Consider the following 23,876-nt stretch of genomic DNA (forward strand, 5'->3'; position numbering starts at 1 on the left):
GTAGGCAGTATGAACCATCTTGCCTTCATCCACAGCTCTAATGATTGACTCAGAGAAGTCGACCAGGCTGAGCAGGCATGTTCTACCCTTCACAAAACCAAACTGTGAGGGATCCAGAGTTTGTAGATTCCCTATATCCTTGTTTATTAGGTTCATGATGATGCGTTCCATAGCTTTGCATATCAGACTTGTCAGGCTAATGGGGAGATAGTTCCCAGGGTCTATAGTCATTCTTCCTTTGTGGAGAGAGATTACTCTAGCAGTGTGCCATTCGGTAGGGACAAAGCCTAAGGTGAGGCTGTGATTGAACAGGGCACGCAGGTGAGGTGCCAGTTCACTCTGTAGTTCATGTAGAACACAGCCAGGGATATTGGCAGGTCTCATAGAAGCTGTATTCTTGACTTGGACAGTGCTGTTTTAACCTGTGCAGCAGTAATACTGGGTGCCTGGCAATCTACTGGCATTGTGATTGGTCCTTTGTGGGGGTAATGTTGGCACTGAATCTGTCGGCCAGTATATTGGCAATATCTGTTGGCTCGTATAGGTGGTAGCATTGTGCAGTAGCTCAAATTAAATCTGGGTATTGCCGTGGAGATTCTTTACATAACTATAGAAGGCCATGTGGTTGTTTTTTACTATCTGCTGCAATTCTGTTTTTATAGCTAGCTTTATTTATTTATTTATTTATTTAAATTTGTTGACCGGGAGTGTCCAACTGGACGTAGTTCCATTTTCAGTGGAGGCCCGGGGAGAAAAGCTCCACAGTAAAATAAACAGACAGTAGTTACATTGGATTAGATAGCGATTAACAATTTAACATAGCAATTACTTACAACATATTTACAGATGAAGAACATAGTACATCATTAGACAACTAGAATCTTTATCTGTGAAGTACATAACAGACATTAACAAATGTTACAATGAGAAGTTCCTGCTGTATAATAAGTACTAGGCTTATGAGCATCTGAGCTTGCTATAATCAAGGTAGTTAGTGGAGTGGAAAGAAAAGTAGTGGTTGGATGGGGTGGATGATATTGGAGTGGGAGTTGCAAGGGCATAGCCAGCATGTTTTTAGGTGCGCTTTTAGTAAAGTTTTGAAGTGGGTGCATGATGGTATGGAGGTAATTATGGGTGGGAGTGAGTTCCATAATTTGGCTATGGCGCAAGAGAATAGTTCTTCACCAGCAGAGTTATTGGCTTTAGTGATCTGCAAGTGATTTTTGTTGCTGGATCTTAGTGGTCTGGTGGTGCAATAGGGTTGGAGTAGATTCTGGAGGGATGGGGCATTTAGTGGATGGTTTACTAGTTTGTGGGTGAGTGAGAGTTGATACCACTGAAGGAGGTGAGGGAGTTCAAGCCAGCCCAGTTCAGCAAGTGAGAGACAGTGGTGACTACAGTAGGATGCCCCTGTGGCGAATTTGGCGATTTTGTTGTAGCAGGTCTCTAGCTTGTTTAGATCACATTGCCTTAGGTTGGTATATATTGGAGAGGCATAAAGTAGGGTGGAGATAAGGTGGGAATTTGCTATTGAAATCTTTGCTGCTTTGGTGAGAAATTGCTTATTTCTGTATAACGCTCCTAGTTTTTTGTGGACTTTTTTTATGGTCTTGGATATGTGAATGTCAAATTTTAGTTTATTGTCTATTTCTACTCCTAGCAATTTGGTGTGTTCAGTTGGGTATATAGTGGTGTTGTCTTTTGCTGTGATGTTAAAGTGAGAGATGTTTTGAGTATGTTTGGTGGGTTGGAAGATGAGTAGTTTAGTTTTGTTTGTGTTGAGTATTAATTGGGCATCGGATAACCATGTTTCAACAGAGGAAAAGGCTTCCTGTGTGACTTTTTGCAGTTTGGGTAGGGACTGGGCTGAGCAGATGATGGTCGAGTCATCTGCGTATTGTATGAGTGTTTCATGTTTGGTGGCAGAGGCTAGATTATTGGTGTAAACAGAGAAGAGTAGGGGTCCAAGGATGGATCCTTGGGGAACCCCTATGGAGATAGGTAGTTGGGGAGATATGTCATTCTGTCATACAATGGATTGTTGGCGGTCAGACAGGTAACTCTGAAACCAGTTAATGACTGACTGTGAGAAGGATAGGTTATTGAGGACAGAGATAAGTTGTTTGTGTGGGACCATGTCAAATGCTTTAGATAGGTCTAGGAAAGTAGCAGAGGAGAGATAGCCATTGTTTTTATGCTGAAGGATAGTGTTAGTAAAGGAGAGTAAGGCAGTGGTGGTGCTATGGTTTGGTCGTAAACCATGCTGAGTATTGGAAAGGAGGTTGTTAGTAAGGAGGTAGTCTGAGACCTGAGAGTGTATGCATCTCTAGTATTTTGGAGAGTGGAGAGAGAATAGCTATGGGGCGGTAATTGGTTAGTTCTGTGGTGGTTCCGCCTTTGTGGAGGGGAATTATATGTGATACTTTCCACAGTGTGGGAACGTAACTTTCTGACAGAGATCGGTTAATCAAGATGGATACTGGGTAGGCCAGAGAATCAGCTGCGATTTGTAGGTATTCACTTGGGAGGTTGTCTGCTTCTAATTTGGTGGGTTTAAGTTTAGTTAAGAGTTTTTTTTATGTTGGAGGTAGGTACAGGAGAAAAAGAGAAGGCAGTGGGGAGATTACTAGTTGAAGGTGTGGGTTGGAGGAGAGGGGGGTTGTGTTGTTTAGCTAGTGATAGTATGGTTTGGGTGAAGTGTGTGTTGAATTAGGTAGCAATATTTTCTGAGGAGTGAGGGATGTTAGGAGGAGGGGTACTGACTTTACCTGGGTGGAGGATGGAGTTTATGGAGGACCAGAATTGTTTGGGGCTGTGTTGTGAGGAGTCTAGGGCAGACTGGTAGTATTGGAATTTGTCCTGTTTTATTAGCTTTTTGACTCTATTGCGTAGTTCTAGGAATTTCTGTCTAGCTGAGGGGGTTTTGGTTTTGCACCAGTGCTCCCAGGCTTTATCCCTGTTTTTAATTTCTGACTTAGTGGTTTTCTGTAGCCATGGGGAGGGTTGTGCTTTGGTTCTGGAAAATCTTATGGGGGCATGGTAATTAAGGATGTTCAGGAAGGTAGTATTAAAAAATTCAACTGCGTCATCTAGACTGAGGTACTTTAGAGGATGCCAGTTACATTCTTTGAGACATGAGATGAATGTGAGTGGGTTAAAGTTTAGTTTTTTACGTATTTGACGGTAGATGACAGGTTTAGCTTGGTATAGGTATTTTTTGAGTAGGAATGTTGGGGAGTGATCACTGAGGCTATCTGATAAGCAGCCTGTAATATATGACTGGGGGCTCTTACTGACTAGTATCCAATCCAGGGTAGTGTGCTTGCTGGAGTTTTTATTTATCCTGGTTGGTGACTGGACTAGTTGGGTGAAGCCATGAAGGTGTACATGATGGGTTGGATTGTTGCCAGAACAGGATTGCCAGTCAATATTGAAATCACCTAAGATGATAGTTTCTTGTGGGAGATGGTGGGTAGACCAGCTGAGGAGGTTTTCTAGTGGAGGTATGTTTTGGCCAGGTGGGAAGTAGCATCCAATTATGTTGATGGTTTTGTTTTGGTTAATTTTGAGGTTGGTATATATTATTTCTTCATTGCCTATTTGTGGAGCTGATGATTTTAAGATCTGGATGTTTAGATGCTGTTTAAATATTATAGGTACACCACCTCCTTTTTTGTTTAGCCGGTCTACTCTTAGTATGCCGTAACCTGTAGGGAGTATTTGCTCAGTGGTAATGTGAGGTTTTAGCCAGGTTTCTGTCAGGATGACTATATCTGGGGAGTACAAGTCTATGGTGGCATGGAGCTCATGGACTTTGTTGGATATACTTCTAATATTTAGGCTTAGTAGAAGGAAGTCACTTGGCTTTCTATTGGCTGTAATATGGGAGAAGTTGTGGTTTCTAGTCTGATTATGAGGATTGGGGTTGGAGATGGTAGGGCCAGTGTTGGGGTGGATGTCTCCACCTAGGGCTAGTTTTGATATGCATGAGATTATTAGTTTTCTCAGTTTTTGAATGTGTTTGTTTATAAGGGAAACTTTATGATTGTGCTCTGTGGGTAATAGATATGGTGGGAGGGTTACTATGTTAAGTTGTAGGGATGCTTTATGTTTGAGTAATATAGTTGGTAGAATATGTGGCGGGTGCATAGGAATGGTTCTTGAGCTGGTGGGAGGGGAGCTGAGTGCGGGTGAGACATGAGTGGTGGTGTGAATAGTAGTACAGTGGTAGTGGTTGAGTGGGGGAATGATGGAGCTTTGGTAGGATGTAAGATATGCAAGGAGAGTGTATGCAGTGAGCATAGGAAAGGTATGCTTGTACATGTCAGTTGAGGAGGTGTGATAGTAGTTGGACGATGGAGGAGGTAGTGTTGGGTTAGCTCTGTGGTTGGCTATTGGAAAGATGGGAGGGGTTTGAGTGCAATAAAGGTGGGACCACTAGGGGCGGGAGGGAATAGGGGGCAGGGTGGGGAGCGAAGCGGATAGAGACCCTATTAGTTGCTTGTATGAGGGGGCTGGAAACAATCACAATGCAAAGACAAGTATGTGTTAAGAAACAATCACAATTGACCAAGGACTGCTCTGAAACTGTAAGTCATTTCTTAATTTCTCAGGTGGAAAAATAGGATAACCTTGTATCAGTAGGCTACTGTGGTCATAGTTTAAATTAACAAACACACAGTATTGATCAAATATGGATACTATTTGCTAACAGAAGGGAATAAGAGAAAGTGGAAGATGTGTGTGTGTGTGTGTGTGTGTGTGTGTGTGTGTGTGTGTGTGTGTGTGTGTGTGTGTGTGTGTGTGTGTGTGGTGGGGGGGTGGCTGCTTACAAGCCAAAGCAGAGTGCTCTCCAGGGGAAAATGAATATTGGCTCAAACAGGTAGACACATACTCAAAGTTAACTGTAGCTGTTTGCAGACAGTTCAGACCCAGACTGCACTTTTCTTACAAGAATGTTAAAGGTGGTACCGCAGTTGAATACTTAAGAGTGGTGTTAGGTTTAGAAAAGAAGAGTACAGAGAGGAGTAAGCACTTTTGACATGGTAAAGATATATTATAAAGATTATAAAAAACACACTGAGCAAATAGCTACCGCATGCAGGACAATGTCTTGAACCAACTACTTAGTACATGCAGATACTGAGCCAATTGGAAGAACATTAGAAAAAAAAAACCCAGGCAGTTATGCAGTCACAGATAAAAATATAGCGAGCAGCAATCTGTCATGGTTCTCTAATGTGATTCTATCCACCAGTAACAGCACAATTATATAGAAATAATTAGACACTAGTATGAGCTGTCTACACACAACACAATCACATGAATAACATTAATGAACAAGGTGCAGCTATGCAAATAGACCATACATACTATTATACTAAAAAAAACTTGGTGCAGACAAATGCTAGCATGCCATAGTAACATCCAATAATAAAGCATAAATCATATTAGATGTCTAACACAATTCAACATAAACATATACAGTTGTAAAATGTCTAATACAATTCAACATAAATAGGCATGTACAGTTGTAAAACACTTACACTTTAGAGGATTTGATGAGGGATCTCAACTTTTTGTTGAAGCTTATAAGTGAGTTTTTCCAGTCTTGGGATTTCACCTTATTCTACATCAGTTTCCTCCTTCTGTTGTAGAGTTTGCTTATGGCAGGGGACCACCAGATTGGATTTATTTTTTGGAGGACAGCATCTTGGTTCTTTTGGGTATGGCAAGATCCATGCATTTGCGTACGTGCTCGTACAGTGCATTGGTGTATGATTTGGCAGTAATGCAACTATTCTGCCTTTGCATGGGTGCCATGAAGTTATCCACCTCTGTTTTTAGGACTCCAAAGTTAGCTTTGGAGAAGTTTTTCATGGTGGTTACATTTGCGGGGGGGGGGGGGTGGATTTCCAAGGTGCTTAATTTGTGGTCAGATCTAACCAGGAGGAGTTGACTATTGTTGCAGAGCAACGGTCGCCCATGTTAGTAATGACCAGGTCAAGGATGTTGTTACCTCTAGTGGGGGTAAGAAGGAGCTGTTCCAAGGCACTGGAATTAATAAATTCCAGGAAATGTTGGGCACGTGTATTGGTACATGAGTAGTTTTCCAAGTTAATGGAGGGGTAATTGAAGTTGCCCAGTATGAGAGTGTTAGGCTGGACCCTATTATTCTCCAGGGTGCTTAGGAACATGGACTGTGAGTCTTGGGACATGGTTGGGGGCCTATAGAAGGCTATGACCTGAATCACTGTCTTACCCAATGTTAGCTGCACCTGAAGTATCACTGATGCATTTTGTTGGGCTACCAGTCTAGAGGTGTGTGCATCCTTTACGAATATGGAAACACCACTGCCTTTGGAGCTTCGGTCCAAGTTCTGGGGCCGAAAGGTGTGGAATGAGTTATAGCCTGGTAGTGCAGGGGTGCTTTCTGCTGCCTTGAACCAGGTCTCTGTTACAGTACAAATGTTGATGTTCTCCATTTTAAGGTGTACTTAGAGTGAGTGCATTTTGAGATTTAGACTTCTAGCATTGAGTAGCATGACCCTCAAATTGCATTTGTTTGTAGCTATTACAGTGGTAATTTGGTCTTTGGAACACCACCTAAAAAAGGCACTATAGGGGTGGCAAGAGCTTTGGCCAGTATCTGGAAGCTCAGTGGTGACAGATGCAGGCCATCTCTGGCAAAGCATTGAGGTCTGTCAGTCAAGTCATTCCAGGCAGACAGATACTGGATCCCCTTAGAATGACACCAGATACTCTGCCAATTGTTGAAATCAATCATTTTCTGCTTGCACTGTGGTATCATTTCGGGTAATGGTAGGATGCTGCTCAGAGCTAGGGTCATACCCACTTGGACCACATAATCGAAGAGCTCCTCCATGTCTCTTTTCATGGAGTCCAGGGAGGTACATCTCAGGTCATTTACACTCACATGTACAATGACGGAGTCATATTTATACCTGTTGTTGAAGGACCTGACTGCGTGTGTTCTGTGGTGGATCCTGGTACCTGGCAGGCAGCTGACTGTTACTTTCTCCTTATTCAACCTAGTGAGTGGGACATCATTGTGCCTCACTATCGAGTCACCTATGACTAGTGTATTGGGCATGCTGTTTTGCCTTAGGGGCTTTGGTTGAGTAACACACTGTTTAGGAGAGTTATGTGTCTCATGATTAGTGTTGTGATGGTTGAGTGTGTTTCTACCTTGGAGGTCTCTGCTGTTTGGGTAGATTTTTATTGAGAGCCTCCGCGAAGGTGGGTGTGTGGTTTGTGTTTTTATTTGAAGGCAGTGCTGGTGTGTGTTGACCTTCTCCTCTTGACCAGCTATTCTGGTCTTGGCTGGAGACTGCATGGCTTCCAATATGGATATATAAGTGCATCTTTCACAAGTCTCAGTGCTGGGAGGTAAGAGGAGAGGGTTGTCAGTGTACATGAGGCAGTTGCTACATTGCGTTAGGATACCCAAGTTCACCAGGTTAATAGGAGAATGCACAGGGAACTGACCTTTAGACATGCCTGGAGGGGTGGGCATTAATAATAAGTACTGGAGCTGTTTCCCTGTAGAACGTTTAGTGCTGGTACCACTTTTGTGTGCTACAATAATTGCTACAAGAAGTCTGATAAAGTGCTAGACTAATAAGCTAGTAAAAGTGCAGGACAGGAGAGAACTAGCAAATCTAAGGGAAAAATTGAAGAGCAGACTTTTGCACCACTCAGAAGCTTACAAACAGTCCTGGATACAGCAAATCTGTATGTGGACTAGACTAGTTACAGGAAAGGCAGGAAACAAGCGTAAATGTGGGCTTTTAAACCAAAAAGTTGAAAGAGATGGAAAAACTGCCCAAACGGCCAATAAACTACAATTTCTAGTCCATAAATCATTCCTCTTGTGGTAGATAGGCTACCTACTGCTTACCACTCCCACTGACAAGCTAGAAGGCTTTCCTCCAACACAGAAAGTCTTGGTGGGCTTAGCAGCTTACATACAGTCCTGGATACAGCAAATCTGTATCTGGACTAGACTAGTTACAAGAAAAGTGGGAAAAGCACAAACACAGGCTTTTAAACCAGAGACCTTATAGTACCTCATTGATTTCTTAGTCACAGGAAGCTGAGATTCGAAAGCCAAAGAGGCAGAATAAAAGGTATCTTCCAAAGCCTCCAAGACAGTGAGCATAGCACTGAGTTTTGGAATATTAATATGCAAAAGGTTCTGATGTATTTTCTGAAAGTCAGAAAGATGTTTAATTCACTAATTAAAATGATGCATCGTTTTATGAATGGTATCAACAAAGGATCTATCCTCTTGAGGTGAATTTGAAGATATGGTGTTATCAGTTTCAGACTCACAATCTGTGGGATAATGGCTTTGGGAAGAATAATGCAAAGGTTCTGAATCATGTTCTGCGGAAGATTCTTCCTCAGAAGAAGACTGTCTCTGTCTTTATTTAGGGTAGATGGAGTACAAGAATAAAACTGAGGGGGTTGAAAACCATAAGGGCTTTAAAAGGTCCCTGTGAAAGTTAAGCCACTGCTTGAGGGTCCCTGGTGGAAGGGCAAGCAGAAGGGGAACAATTCCTGTTTTTTATGCTTTTCTTTCTTTGACGTATTCAAAGAAATAATGCAAGAAGTGGTTGACCCTGAATATACCTCTATAAGGGATACTGCAACTTCTTCATTGACTAAGGTCTCCCAGAAAAAAAAAAAAACAGCTTCAGTTTTTTGTTCTGATTGGCTGTCAGACTGTTCAGATAGGATGTGTGTTTTCCATCTTACATTTAAAACCTGTAATATGTGTGTGACTAAAATACCACTCAATGGAGATCTTTAGGGACATTTCTGAAGGGTCAACTTTAGATTAGTACTACTCTTTTGTTTCTGGTGAGATGGGAGAAAGGATCATTGTGTTGCAACCAGCACTTTCTCCACTAACAGACAGATTACTCTTCTAGTTATCAATAAACATTATAAACACTACACCCCCTTTAGTCTACATTAGACAGCACCAAGAATGTGGGAGGTCATGGTGGTGCAGCGGTTAGTGTTACTGCCTCATGGCAAGAGGTTCTCTGGTTCAATCCTCGGCTGGGGTGCCTTCTGTGTGGAGTCTGCATATCTTCCCTGTGGTCACGTGGGTTTCCTCCGGGTGCTCTGGTTTCCTCCCACATCCCAAAGACATGCTGCAGGTGGGCTGAACACTCTAAATTGGCCCTAGGCGTGAGTTTGTGCATGTGTGTGCCTTCTGTGGAAGGTTGGGCGCCAGGCTGGCAACTCGACACCGTAAAATTCCACTGCCAGTCATGAGCGGACAAATGATCTGCTGTGGCGACCCCTAACCAGGGAAAGCCGAAAGAAGAAGACAGCACCTAGAATGTACTTTCCAGCTGCCTCTAGACAGTTTGTTTGAAATGGACATTCTGAGACAATGTAGCAATTGTTTCATCTTAACTGACAACCACCTACTACTAAAACAAACTGAAAAGTGTGTGACAGATACAGTTATTTAATGTTACTGGAGGCAAAGCTCCCACACAAAGCCATAACAGATAACATGGAACAGTGCAACAAAACACCACACTAAACCAATCACACAGTACTCATTCCCACCATACATACCTATATATGCTGAGCCTCTTAAAAATAACCTAACTAAATCACAAAGGCCTCCAAAATGTTGCATAAGAAACAAATACCCTCAGAAACCTGCAAAGGCTCACAAACACACAGCACAGGGAGCACCAACCATGAAACACACACCAAAAAGTATGATCCAGTTCAAAAGGGCATAAGGCAAACCTCCAACCAGTCAAATATCAAAATTGTAGGTGACTATACTGAGACACAGGGCTGCAGAACTCACCAGGGTGTGCAAGGATCATGTCATGGTCAGTTTTCTATCAGGTGCCACAATTTGCCACATCACCTATGCACTCACGTTCTTCTACCACAAATACACATGTGACACAATCACAGTGCTGGTGGCTGCAAATGACTTGAGACTTACTCCCCAGACTATATGAAGGAGACATGATGGACCTCTTAGAATATGCATCTGAAGCAGGTATGAACCAAGCCTTGAATAACATTCTATCATCACAAAGACTGATACCAAAGTATGAAAAAAAAAAAAGATTGTTGATTTCAACAACTGATTTACTTTATGGTGTCATTCTAAAGGAATATAATATATCTCTCCAAAGATGTTTGTATTACTTGCTAAATTCTTGTTCACTCCCACAGTTCCTTTTTAGGCATCACCAGTGTTTTAAAGCTTAAATGGTAACAAAACAGAATCCAGATAACATAATGGAATTGATGCTCAATGCTACAAGCCTTAATAAAACAACTCCACTCTCTACAAGTGTCATCACCCTTAAGAATATCAATACATCCATCATCACAAATACCTTGTCAAAGACAAATGAACACACTGCATCAGTGCAGACTTTGAATGCCTACCACGAGTTCACCACATTAGATGAAGGCACTAAAGATGGTGGCGTCTCCATATTCTTAAAAAAATACCTTCTGACTCATTAGAACTGATAATGACCAGGAACTCCTGCATGTTCAACTTACTGTTACAAAAATCACTTATTATATCATAGCTAACTATAGGACCCTCTGTATGCCCCTCCCCCCAAGCTCTTACCTCATAAAGAACTTCTAAGGGGTCCCTAAGCATTAAGCCAAATACCATTCTCCTGACAGTCTTTTAATACCCTAACATTAACTTATACATCCTCTGCCACGTTCCCAGAAATCTGTGGACTTGATCAATACAAATTCTCTGCACCAGTAAGTCCACATGCCAACCTGGGGAAATAAATCCCTAGATTTAGCCCTTACCAGTATGTGCAGCTTTTCTCTCCACCAACTGCATCTTCTTCCCACATCAAATCGGAGGACATATTGGTCACGTTTACTTTAAGATTGAAGATGGAATCATTTCCTAATACCTCAGTATTCAGAGATTATGCCAACGCTAATCAGAAACTGAGAGATGATCTCCCTAAATTCAACTCTTTCTCTTCCATTGTAATGACCTTCACTTGTTGCGTAGAATCTTTAACTTCCAAATACTGTGCAAATGTAAATAGCTGCATGAGATGCACCTGTCTCCCACTGAAGTAAATATAATGCAATATTTAAAAATAAACCCCTGTGGTGGAACCCTAATAAAAATGCTGTATAATAGAAATAACTCAATATACACAAAATTAAATATAATTGTCATAATGACAAAGCACTCTCTCTAAACTTAACAAGAAATTCCAGACCCTAATCAAAACAACCAAAGTCAGAAATGAGGTAGAATAGCCACCGTGGTGAAGCATAACAACAAAGCCTTCTTTCGTTATGCTAGAAATGTTAGAAATAATGCACAGCACTGCACAGAGCTAATAATAGACGATGCCACTCGCTCAATCCTAGAGGACATAGCAGACAAATCTGGTTCAAAATTCATCATCTTTGCCCCCCCTATATTCCCATATCACATATCTGCATGTTTACCCTCTCTACACCCAAATCTCCCTAGAGCAAGTCATCAGGTTGTAATGCAAGGCCAATAACACTCCTTCTGTAGGGCAGATAACATACCAGGCTACCTACTGGCCAGTCTGAAGAATGACTTGTCAGACGCTCTATGGAGATTTTTCAATATCAGCTTCAAACAGGCTTTGTGCTGGATGAATAGTGAATAATAGCAGTCATCTCCTTTCACAAAGGTCACCTTTGATGCAGTTTTCCTATTTGCTTTACAAAGTCTATGGGAATCTGAAGTGTTTACTTAACACTGAAAACATGTAACATTTACACCAAAATTTAAGAAAAATGCAATGTACCATAGCAACAAAAGACATTAAACATATTTTAATCACTTTAGAAGACTGTTTTCTTCAGTTAATGAAAATAAAACAATACGTCTTCCGTTAGACATAGAAAGATAGACAGTGATAGATAATACAGAAAACGAATATTTTGCATACTCATGAAAAGTAATGCTTACTTACCAGTTATTGCTAATGAAATAGCTCTGCTAGGCAGAGACTCGATTTCTCTATCTGATTCTCGTTTCCACACTCTGCAGGTATAAGATACCAAACTACTGCCTGTACTGCTACCACTAACAACAATGTCATGGGATTGTGATGTCTGTTTTCCTTGTATTTCAGACTGTCCCTTGTAGAACGAATACATCTCACCTTCATAATAGTGGTATGATGCGTAGCACCATAATGTCACTGGTTCATCTCTTATGTACACATTATATGAAGGAGAAACAGAGATAGTCGGAGTAACAGGTCTGTCTGAAATAAATTAAAAAGGCAAAAATCTTACATTTCTCCAACAATTTTAAATTGTGCTGTAACCTTAATCTATTAAAAGCTTTAATAACCTGTTCACATCAATATGCATCTACATGGCAACTGGTTGTATTTATGATTGAATTATTTATTTTATTTATTTATTTTTTTATTAATAGAACTACTCATTGCCAAAACCAGATGAAAAATCTAACTTACAAAGGATCAAAGTTCAATGCAGCACTCATGTGGGGGACCGTTCCCACACTCACCTATACTTATCTATACCAACAGCAAGCTCCAATGCGGCACCCATGTGGGAGACAGTCCCCACACTCACCTTTACTTATATATACACCAACAGCAAGCTCCAGTGCACCACCAATGTGGGGGACAGTCCCCACACTCACCTTTACTTATATATACCAACAGCAAGCTCCAATGCAGCACCCATGTGGGGGACAGCCCCCAAACTTACCCTTACTTATATAGTCCACCAGCAAGTTCCAGTGCAACACCCATATGGGGGACAGATCCCGCACTCACCTTTACTTATATATACCAACAGCAAGATTCCATGCAGCACCTATGAGGGGGCCAGACCCCCACACTCATCTTTACTTATATACACCAACACCGAGCAATAATGCAAGCATACATATGGGGACAAATGCCATACTTACCTTTACTTATATGTACAAACAGCAAGCTCCAGTGCAGCACCCATATTGGTGAGAGCCCCACACTCATGTTTACATAGATACACCATCAGCAAGCTCCAATGCAACACCCATGTGGGGGAAATTCAAAACACTCATCTTTATTTGTATATACCAACAGCAAATTCTGGTGAAGCACTCAGGTGGGAGACAGCCTCACACTCACTTTTACTTGTGTATACCAACAGCAAGCTCCAATGCAGCACCTGTTTGGGGGACAGACCCCACACTCACCTTTACTTATATATATCAACACCAACCTCCAAATGAGCACCTACATGGGGAGCTGCCCCAAAACACACCTTTAATTATATATACCTACAGCAAGCTACAATATAGCACCCATGTGAGGGACAGACCCACACTCATTTCTACTTATATATACCAACAGCAGGCTCCATGCAGCACCCATGTGGGAGACAGCCCCACACTCACCTTTTCTTATGTATGCCAACAGCAAGTTCCAGTACATCACTGCAGTGGGGGAAAGACCCCCACATTCACTTGTACATACATATACCAACAGCAAGCTCCAGTACTTCACCAAAGTGGCAGAAAGACCCCCACATTTACTTGTACTTACATATACCAACAGCAGGCTGCAGTGCTGCGTCCATGGGGGGGGGGGGGTCTATATTATTTTTTCAAAAGCTTAGGTTGTTGAATTCTTAATGATTAACACCTAAGCACTGATGTTTCAAAATCGCAAACAGCCATATGCGCAAATTCATTCCTTGGGAAAGATTTCGCTAGGCCGTCCCTAAATAAAATTAACTTTTCAACCTAAATATAGTGGGGAGTTTCACCCCCCGCACCCCCCAATGTGGGAGGCTTTGCCTCCCACACTGCCCCTAATTAAATACATCAACTCTGAGATTGCTCTACATTGGGCAAAGGGCAAATCCCCAATAACGGCCAAGCAAATTCTTTCCCGAGGAAAGAATTTGCGTATATGGCTGTTTGCGGTTTTGAAACTTTGAAGCTTAGGTGTCGATCATTGAGCATTCGACAACCTAAGCTGTCGAAGAAGTAATATAGACCCTGAGGGAGGCAGTGCACACACTCACCACTTTTTACATATACCAACAACAAGCTCCAGTGAAGCACCCATGTGGGTGATAGACCCCACAGTCACCTTTACTTAGATACACCAATAGCAAACCCCATTGCAGAAGCCATGTATTGGACAGACCCACACTTACCTTTACTTATATATGCCAACAGCAATCTCTAGTGCAGTACCCATGTGGGGTACAGCCCCATGTTCACCTTTACTTATATACATAGCAAAAGCAATTAACAACGCAGCACCAATGCGGGGGACAGACCCCACACACACCTTTATATATATATATATATATATATATATATATATATATATATATGGTTCCCTATCAGAAGCCTGAAACACTATAAGCCTGAAAATCAAAATCCTGAAAACTATAGACTGAAAGACCAAAATCCTGAAACTCAAAATCCTGAAAACACAAATAATGCTAATATATCACTATAAAGACACTAATATCTACCAACTGACCCTGACCCTAACCCTAACCTTAAGGTCCGTCACTATCGCACACTCACCTGACCCGCGCCCTAACCCTAACTCACTTAAACCACCCCTAACCCCAATATTTGTCACTATTGCATACATGCCTAACCTGCGCCCTAACCCTAACTCACTTAAACCGCCCCTAACCCTAACATAAAACCAACCGCACACTTACCTGAACCCAACGCATGACCCAACACCACAGGCCTAACAATAGCAAAGCCACAATGATGTCAGTATGTCCATTTTGTGTTTTCAGGATTTTGAGTTTCAGGATTTTGGTCTTTCAGTCTATAGTTTTCAGGATTTTGATTTTCAGGCTTATAGTGTTTCAGGCTTCTGATAGTGAACCATATATATATATATATATATATATATATATATATATATATATATATATATACCAACAGCAAGCTCCAGTGAAGCACATGTCTGGGGGACAGACCCCACAGTCACCTTTACTGATACATACCAAAAGCAAGCTCCAGTGCAGCAGCCATATGTGGGACAGAGCCCACACTAACCTTTACTTGTTTATACCAACATCAATCTCCAGTGCAGCAGCCATGTGAGGGACAGAACCCACACTCACATTTACTTATGCATACCAACAGCAAGTTCCAGTGCAGCCCCCAAGTGCGGGACAGACTCCACACTCATCTTTACTTATATATACCAACAGTGAACTCCAGTGAAGCACCCATTGGGGGATAAATCCTACCCTCGACTTGCTTATACATATCAACAGTAAGCTCTAATGCACCACCCTTGTGGGGGACAGACCCCTCACTGTCTTTTACTTATATTTACCACAAGCAATGACTCATGGGTGGGTATATTGGGGAAAGGAAGCTAAGGATCAAGCTTCCAGGTAAGATGAAAAGAGGAAGGCCTAAGAAAAGATTTATGGATGTGGTGAGAGAGGACATGCAGGTGGTGTGGTTGATGATACAGATCAAGATGCAGAGGACAGGAAGAAACAGACACAGATGATCCACTGTGGCGACATCAAACAAGAACAGCTGAAAGAAAAAGAAGACCAACAGCAACCTCTACTGCATCACCTATGTGGGAGACAGCCCCACACTCACCTTTACTTATATATACCAGCAGGAAGCTCCAGTGCATCACCCATGTGGGGGACAGCCAAACACTCACCTTGAATTATATATACCAATAGCAAGCTCCAGTGATGCAGACATGTGGGGGTCAGACCCCACACTCATGTTTATTCATACATGCCAACAGCAAGCTCCAGTGCAGCACCCATGTTGGTGACAGCCACACAATCAATTTACTTACCAACTGCAAACTCCAGTGCCACACCTATGTAGGGAACAGACCCCGCACTCTCCTTTACTTATAAATACCAACAGCAAGCTCCACTGACGCACCCATGGGGGATAAACCCCACCCTCACCTTTGCTTATATATAACAACAGCAAGCTCCAGTGCAGCACTCATGTGTGGGCAGACCTCTCACTCACTTTACTTATATATACCAACAGAAAGCTGCAATGAGGCACCCATGTGGGGGACAGACTCCAAATTCAACTTTACTTATATACACCACCACCAAGCTCTAATGCAGCATCCATGTGGGGACAGACCACCACTCTCACCTCTACGTATATATATGAACAGCAAGCTCCAGTGCAGCATCCATGTGAGGGATAGAAACCATGCTCACCTTAACTTATATATACCAACAGCAAGCTCCAATTGCAGCACCCACATGAGGGACAGACCCGACAATCACCTTTACTTATTCATACCAATGGCAATCCCCAGTCCAGCACTCATGTCTGGGACAGACCCCAAACTCATCTTTACTAATATATACCAACAGCAAGCCCCACTGCTGCACTAATGTGGGGGCAGACCCCTCACACTCCGTTACTTATATATATCAACAGCAAACTCCAGTGTGCCACCCATGTGGGGGACAGACCCCATATGCCAACAGCAAGCTCCAGTGCAGCACCCATGTGGGGGAGAGCCCCCACACTCACATTTACTTATATACAGCAACAGCAAGCTTCAGTACAGCACCCATGTAAGGGACAGACCCCACACTCTCCTTTACTTATATATACCAACCAAAAGCTATAATACAGCACACATGCAGTTTACAAACCCCACACTCACCTTTACTTATATGGACCAACAGCAAGCCCCACTGCTGCACTAATGTGGGGTCAGAGCCCTCACTCACCTTTACTTATATATACCAACAGAAAGCTCCAATGCAGTACTCAGGTGGGGGGACAGTCCCCACAATCACCCTTACTTACACATATATATATATATATATATATATATATATATATATATGTGTGTGTGTGTGTGTGTGTGTGTGTGTGTGTGTGTGTGTGTGTGTGTGTGTGTGTGTGTGCATACCAACTGTAAGATCCAGTGCAGCAACCAGGTGGGAGATATATATATATATATATATACATACATATATATATATATATATATATATATATATATATATATATATATATACATATATACCAGCAGCAAGGTCCAGTGCATCACCCATATAGGGGACAGGCCCTACACTCACCTTTACTTATATAAACCAACAGAAAGCACCAGTGCAGCACTCAGGTGGGGGGACAGTCCCCACACTCACCTTACGTATTTCAACAACAAGCTCCAATGCACCACCCATGTGCTGGACAGAAGCAACATTCATCTTTATGTATATATGCCAACAGCAAGCTCCAGTGCAGCACCCATGTGGGGGACAGCCCCCCACTCACCTTTACTTATATATACCAACAGCAAGCTCCAGTGCAGCACCCATGTGGGGGACAGCCCCCCCGCTCACCTTTACTTATATATACCAAAAGCAAGCACCAGTGCAGCACCCATGTGGGGGACAGCCCCCCGCTTACCTTTACTTATATATACCAACAGCAAGCACCAGTGCAGCACCCATGTGGGGGACAGGCCCCCACACTCACCTTTACTTATATATACCAAAAGCAAGCTCCAATGCAGCACCCATGTGAGGGACAGCCCACACACTCACCTTTACTTATATGTACCAACAGCAAGATCCATTCCAGCACCCATGTGATGGACAGACCACACACTCACCTTTACTTATATATATACAAACAGCAAGCTCCAGTGCAGCACCCATGTGGGGGACAGACCCCACACTCACCTTTACTTATATATATATATATATATATATATATATATATATATATATATATATATATATATATATACCAACAGCAAGCTCCGGTGTAGCACCCATGTGGGGGACAGACCCCATATACCAACAGCAAGCTCCAGTGCAACACCCATGTGGGGGACAGCCCCTACACTCACCTTTACTTATATGTACCAAAAGAAAGCTCCAATGCAGTACTGAGGTGGTGGGGTAGTCCCCACAATCACCCTTACTTACATATATATATATATATATATATATATATATATATATATATATATATATATATATATAGTTTCATTTCATAATCTCAAATTACTGAAATCCCAAATTTCAGTAACCCGAGACTATAAAGTCGAACCATTCACAATACTGAAACCCACAATCACAAAAATACATACACCATACACCACATAACACACACACCATTCCACCCACAGCGCACAAACCACACAACCTTGCACTACATATAAGCAGGTGGAAAAGCCTCCTGCACCCCCCCACACACCCCTACTTATGTATAACAACTCCAAGATCGCATGTAACATAAAAAAATAAACCTCACACCATGGCATCCTCTACTCGCTCACACACAAATACACATCACACTACCCACACATACAACTTACAAAAACACACACAAACACTCACTCACCTGCAATTTCAGGCACCATAACACTACACACAACATACCGGAAATGCATAAGCATAGATTCGAGATATCTGAATTCGTTCTTATGCACTTTCAGCATTCTGGTTTTTGGCTTCATGGTCTTGGGTTACTGAAATTCAGGATTTCAGTCATTAGAGATTATGAAGTGTAACTATATATATATGTGTATATATATATATATATATATATATATATATATATATATATATATATATATATATATTTTTTTTTATTTTATTTTATTTATTTTATTTTACATTTGTTGACCGGGCTAGTCTGGCTGGATACATGTCCATTTTCAGCAGAGGCCCGAGGAGAAAAGCTCCACTATATACTAGTACATAAAACAGCACAGTAAGAGAATGGCATGTAAGTAACTACAGAACTAATGTAAAAGTAAACAATTTACAGAACAGTATCAAGTTGAACAGAAAAAAAACAGAAAGAAATGTCACGAGGATCCCCAATCCCATACTTTTTAGAGAAGCAGGAATTGGAATGAAAAAAAAAAGTAAAACAAACATTGAGTCTAATACATTATTTACAATATTTACAGATATAATCAACATTTTGTGTCAGAGCAAAACATATTTAATGCCTAGACTTCTACAGAAGGAAGCAAATACAAGGGTTCAATAGAAGGTGAGATAACAGTTTGCAGTAATATATGTACTGTAAAAGAGAAAGTGACATTATAGGAATAGTAATATCCAGGAGGATACCAGGTAAGCTGCAAAGGAGGAGTAGGAATAATGAGAGAGATAGTGGGAAAGAACGGATGTATAGCAACAGGCTAAGGAGTGAACTATCATGGAAGTTAGATGCTGGGATCAGTCAGGATTTGAGCAAGGGCAAAGCCAGTGAGATTTAAAGTATTTCTTTAATTGTTTCTTAAAAAGTTGTGATGAGACTAAAGTAGTCAGTTCAGTGGGAAGTTTATTCCAGTACGAGCCAACAACATTTGCGAACAAGGAGTCACCAGATTTATTGTGTGATTTGAGAGTAGCTGCTAGCAGTTTAGCAGAGCGAAGGGAAGTAAGATTCCTGTAAGGAGCAACAAGGTTGTTAAGTATGGGTGTATTAGTAGGGTAATAGAGTATTTTATTGGTGATAACTAATTGATGTAGAAGAATAAGATTTTGAAGTTCAAGCCAGCCAAGTTTTTTGAGATTAACACAATGATGGTTATGAAATGGGGAGCCTGTGGCAAACCTGGCAATGCTATGGTAGGCTGTGGTTAGTTTCTGAAGGTTAGATTTTGGTAGGTTGATAAAAGATGGAGAGGCATACAATAATGTAGAGATGAGATGAGTTTGGGCTAGAGACACCCTGGTAGCTGCTGTCAGAAAGGGTTTAAGTCTATAGAGGGCACCTATCTTTTTATTAACAGCTTTGCAGGTTAGGTTAATGTGGGTATCAAAGTTAAGTTGATTATCTATTGTAAACCCTAGTAGTTTGGTGGAACAGTCAGGTGTTATGATGGTGCCATTGTTAGAGACAATAGAAAAGGAAAAAGTAGCAGTTTTAAGGGTTGGAGAAAAGAGTAGTAATTTGTTTATTTTTGGGATTAAGGAGGAGACAGATATGTTGGAACCAATTTTCAGCTGCTGTAAAGACTTTTTGGGTGGACGAATGAAGTTCAGCTGGAGATTCAGCAATACAGATGAGAGTTGAATCATCTGCATACTGAATGCATGTGGATGTTGGGAGGGAAGTAGACAGGTTATTTATAAATAAGGAGAAAAGAAGGGGACCTAAGATAGATCCTTGGGGACCCCGATGGTAATTGGGAGCTGAGAGGATAAATGGCTTTCCCAAAGGACTGCTTGCTTTCTATCTTTCAAATAGGAGTTAAACCAGCGCAATGCTAGAGAGTCAAGAGAAAGAGATTTCAATGTGTCTAACAGAAGGTGATGGTTCACCATATCAAAGGCTTTAGAGAGGTCGAGAAATAAAGCAGAGGAGAATAGGTTGTTATTGAGATTTTTGTTGATGGAATCAGTAAAGTACAGAAGAGCTGTGGAAGTGCTACGAAAAGGTCTAAAACCATGTTGGGAGTCTGATAGTAGGTTATTATGTAGAAGATGATTCAAAAGTTGATGGTGTATACAACGTTCCAAAATTTTTGCTAGATGTGATAATAAGGCTATTGGGCGGAAGTTAGAAAGTTCATTACTATTTCCTCCTTTGTGAAGTGGAATGATGTGGGAGACTTTCCAGAGGGAAGGAATAGTAGATTCGGTTATAGTTCTGTTGATTAAGATGGAGACTGGGTATGCTAGTGCTGCTGCTGCTAGCTGCAGATATTCAGCTGGTAGTTGGTCAGCTGATGGAGTACAAGGTTTGAGTTTTGAAAGTAGTTTGTGAATATAGGCTGTGGAGACTGTACTAAATTTTAGAGTGGGGGTATTGTTATGAGGAGAAGTACTTTGGGGGGTGTGGGGGGAACCATAGCATTGGCTAAAGAGGTGACTGTTTCAGAGAAGAAGTTGTTGAATGTGTTGGCTATTATATTAGGAGGGGTCTGAGCTAAGTTAGCTGGAGTAGGTGTTTTGGAATTCCCAGGATGGAGCAAATTATTGATTCCTGACCAGAATTTTTTGAGGTTATGATTGTGATTTTGTTGATATTGGTGGTAGAAATTTTTTTTATCAAGAAGGGTTAGTTTTTTTGTAGTATTTCTAAGGTATTTAAAATTTTGGTGGTCAGTTTGGTTTTTTGTAATTCTCCATTTTGTCCATAGTTTGTTTCTTAGTAGCATTGTTTGCTTGGTTTCTTTAGAAAGCCAAGAAGCAGCTTTGGATCCTATTCTAATTGAGCGAGAGGGGGCATGACGATCTAGAATTTGGAGGAATGTGTTGTTAAAGAGGGTAACTGCCTCATCAAGTGGAAGATGTTTCAGAGCTGACCAGTTGCATCCTTTCAGCTCATCAAGGAAGTCTTGAAGGATGAAGGTTTTTTTTGTTACGAATGGTACAATAGCTAGCTTGTTTGTGGTTAATATTTTTTTGTTTAATGATATAGGTGAGAAGATGGTCACTGATATTGTCAGGGAGTGTTCCAGTTTTATATGATAGGGGATTATTGTTGACCAATATCCAGTCCAAGATGGTCTGTTTATTGGTTGATTTGTGAATTCTAGTTGGGGAGTTAATGGTTTGTTGGAAAGTAAAGAGGTTGAGATGAAGGGTGGGTTTGGGGGATATACAGGAGTTCCAATCAATATTGAAGTCCCCCAAGATTATGGTTTCCTGAGGAAAGGTAGATGAAAGCCAGATTAGGGTGTTTTCAAGTGTATTTAAGTTATTGCCCGGTGGGATATAGGAGCATATAATGTAAATGGCTTTGTTTTTATGTACTTGGAATTTGCTACAAAGTATTTCAGCATTGGCAGGGGAAGGAGGTAGGGAGTTAATTGAAGCCACCTGCAGTTCAGATTTATAAAGTAAAGCAACTCCATCACCCTTTTTGTTTAGTCGATCCTGCCTTAAAATACTATAACCATATATATATATATATATATATATATATATATATATATATATGTATGTATGTATACCAACTGTAAGCTCCAGTGCATCACCCAGGCCCTACACTCACCTTTACTTATATATACCAAGAGAAAGCTCCAATGCAGCACTCAGGTCGGGGAGACAGTCTCCACACTCACCTTTACTTACATATATATATATATATATATATATATATATATATATGTATAATATGTGTGTATATATATATATATATATATATATATATATATATATATATATATATATATGGATTCACTTCATAACATTGAAATATCAAAATACTGAAAGCTCAAAATACTGAATACTCAAAATACTGAAAACACATATTATGCGTAAACTCAGCTTAAACAACATAAATCATAACAATTTCTACCAAATATATGCAGGGGGGCAAGCCCCCCTGCACCCCCCATGTGGGGGGCTGCACCCCCCACACCCCCTGCTAATTAAATATATCAACTCCAAGATTGCACATAGTGTAGTTAAGTGCAATCTTGGAGTAGATATATATAATTAGCAGGGGGGCTTGCCCCCTGCATATATTTGGTAGAAATTGTTATGATTTATGTTGTTTAAGCTGAGTTACATAATATGTGTTTTCAGTATTTTGAGTTTCAGTATTTTGAGCTTTCAGTATTTTGGTCTTCAGTATTATGAAGTTTTGTCATTTTCAGTATTATGAAGTTTCAGTGTTATGAAGTGAATCCATATATATATATATATGTGTATATATATATATATATATATATATATATATATATATATATATATATATATATATATATGTATATATATATATATATATATATATATATATCAACAGCAAGCTCCAGTGCAGCACCCATGTGAGGGACAGACCCCACACACACTTTTACTTACATATACAAATAGCAATCTCTCCAGGGGCATCCCGTGCTACTGGACTGCAGGACTGCACCCTCCCAGCTGTAAGAGAAAGAAGAAAAACCCCAAAAGAAAGAAAAAAGACAAAAATTGCAGACCTTCACGCATGAGCACTTGCAACATTTCCAACATCCAGACTGCTGCTGAACCAGTCCAAAGCATGAGCAGAGCTCCAGACTGATTCAGCACAAGTCCAGATTAGAAACAGAGCAGTGATGGACTGATTCAGCAGCAGTCTGGATTAGAAACACAGCAATCAAGAGCATCCCAGAAGTCTATGCAGTTAGTTACAACTGCATAGACTGGAAAGGGATCAGGCTGCAATGTCCCCAGGCTGGACTGCTCTCACAGGAAGGAAAGACCTTGCTGACATCTCACAGGAGCTTACCAAGTGGATAGGCTCTGGCCCCATGTATGTAAGTGTATTACAAGCAACAGTGTGCATGTGTGTGTAATGCCCCAGTTGCTGTATACTGGTGGCTAGAGAATACCTCAGGCTTGAACCCTGTACCTTGGTTGCAGGTGGCAAGGGCCTGAATTCCCTACCAACCACCATTTGTGAAATATTTGCAGATTTTTGCCTCATATTTCTTCTGTTCTGTTACTCATAAAATCTGTGGTTTCTCTATTTTTGTTACTTTGCATAGTTAGAAGTGCAGTAGTTCACTGGTAGCATTATTGCCTAACAGCTATAGGTTTTCTGGTTTGATTCTTGGCTGTGGTGCTTTCTGTGTCTAGTCTGCATGTTCTTACATCTTACAAAGATATACATCTGGAGTGTTTCTCCCTGGGCTTCTGCTGACAATTGGCTTTTGTTCCAAGTCAGACTTTCCTGGTTAACAAATGTTCTTCTTCTTCTTCTTTCGGCTTTTTCCCAGTTAGGGGTCGCCACAGCGGATCACCTTGTCCGCACATTGAATGGCAGTGGAGTTTTACGGTGTCGAGTTGCCAGCCCGGCGCCCAACCTTCCACAGAAGGCACACTCACACGCA

The 23,876-nt window shown here is 41.1% G+C and overlaps 1 protein-coding gene across 3 annotated transcripts in view; it reads right to left on the reverse strand.

Moving 5' to 3' along the window:
• Positions 1–23,876, reverse strand: part of LOC122790854 (Fc receptor-like protein 5) — a 1,199,590-nt gene that overhangs the window by 800,478 nt on the left and 375,236 nt on the right. For 2 of the 3 annotated variants that reach the window (XM_044058502.1, XM_044058501.1), the window contains exon 2: positions 12,021–12,317. The exons of the other annotated variant lie outside the window; for it this stretch is intronic. In XM_044058502.1, the coding sequence (XP_043914437.1) occupies positions 12,021–12,317 (297 nt within the window). The remainder of the gene's footprint in view (positions 1–12,020; positions 12,318–23,876) is intronic. 3 annotated transcript variants of the gene reach the window in all.

The sequence above is a fragment of the Protopterus annectens genome, chromosome 16.part0 (assembly GCF_019279795.1).
Source record: "Protopterus annectens isolate FY-2018-M chromosome 16.part0, PAN1.0, whole genome shotgun sequence".
NCBI lineage: Eukaryota > Metazoa > Chordata > Ceratodontiformes > Protopteridae > Protopterus > Protopterus annectens.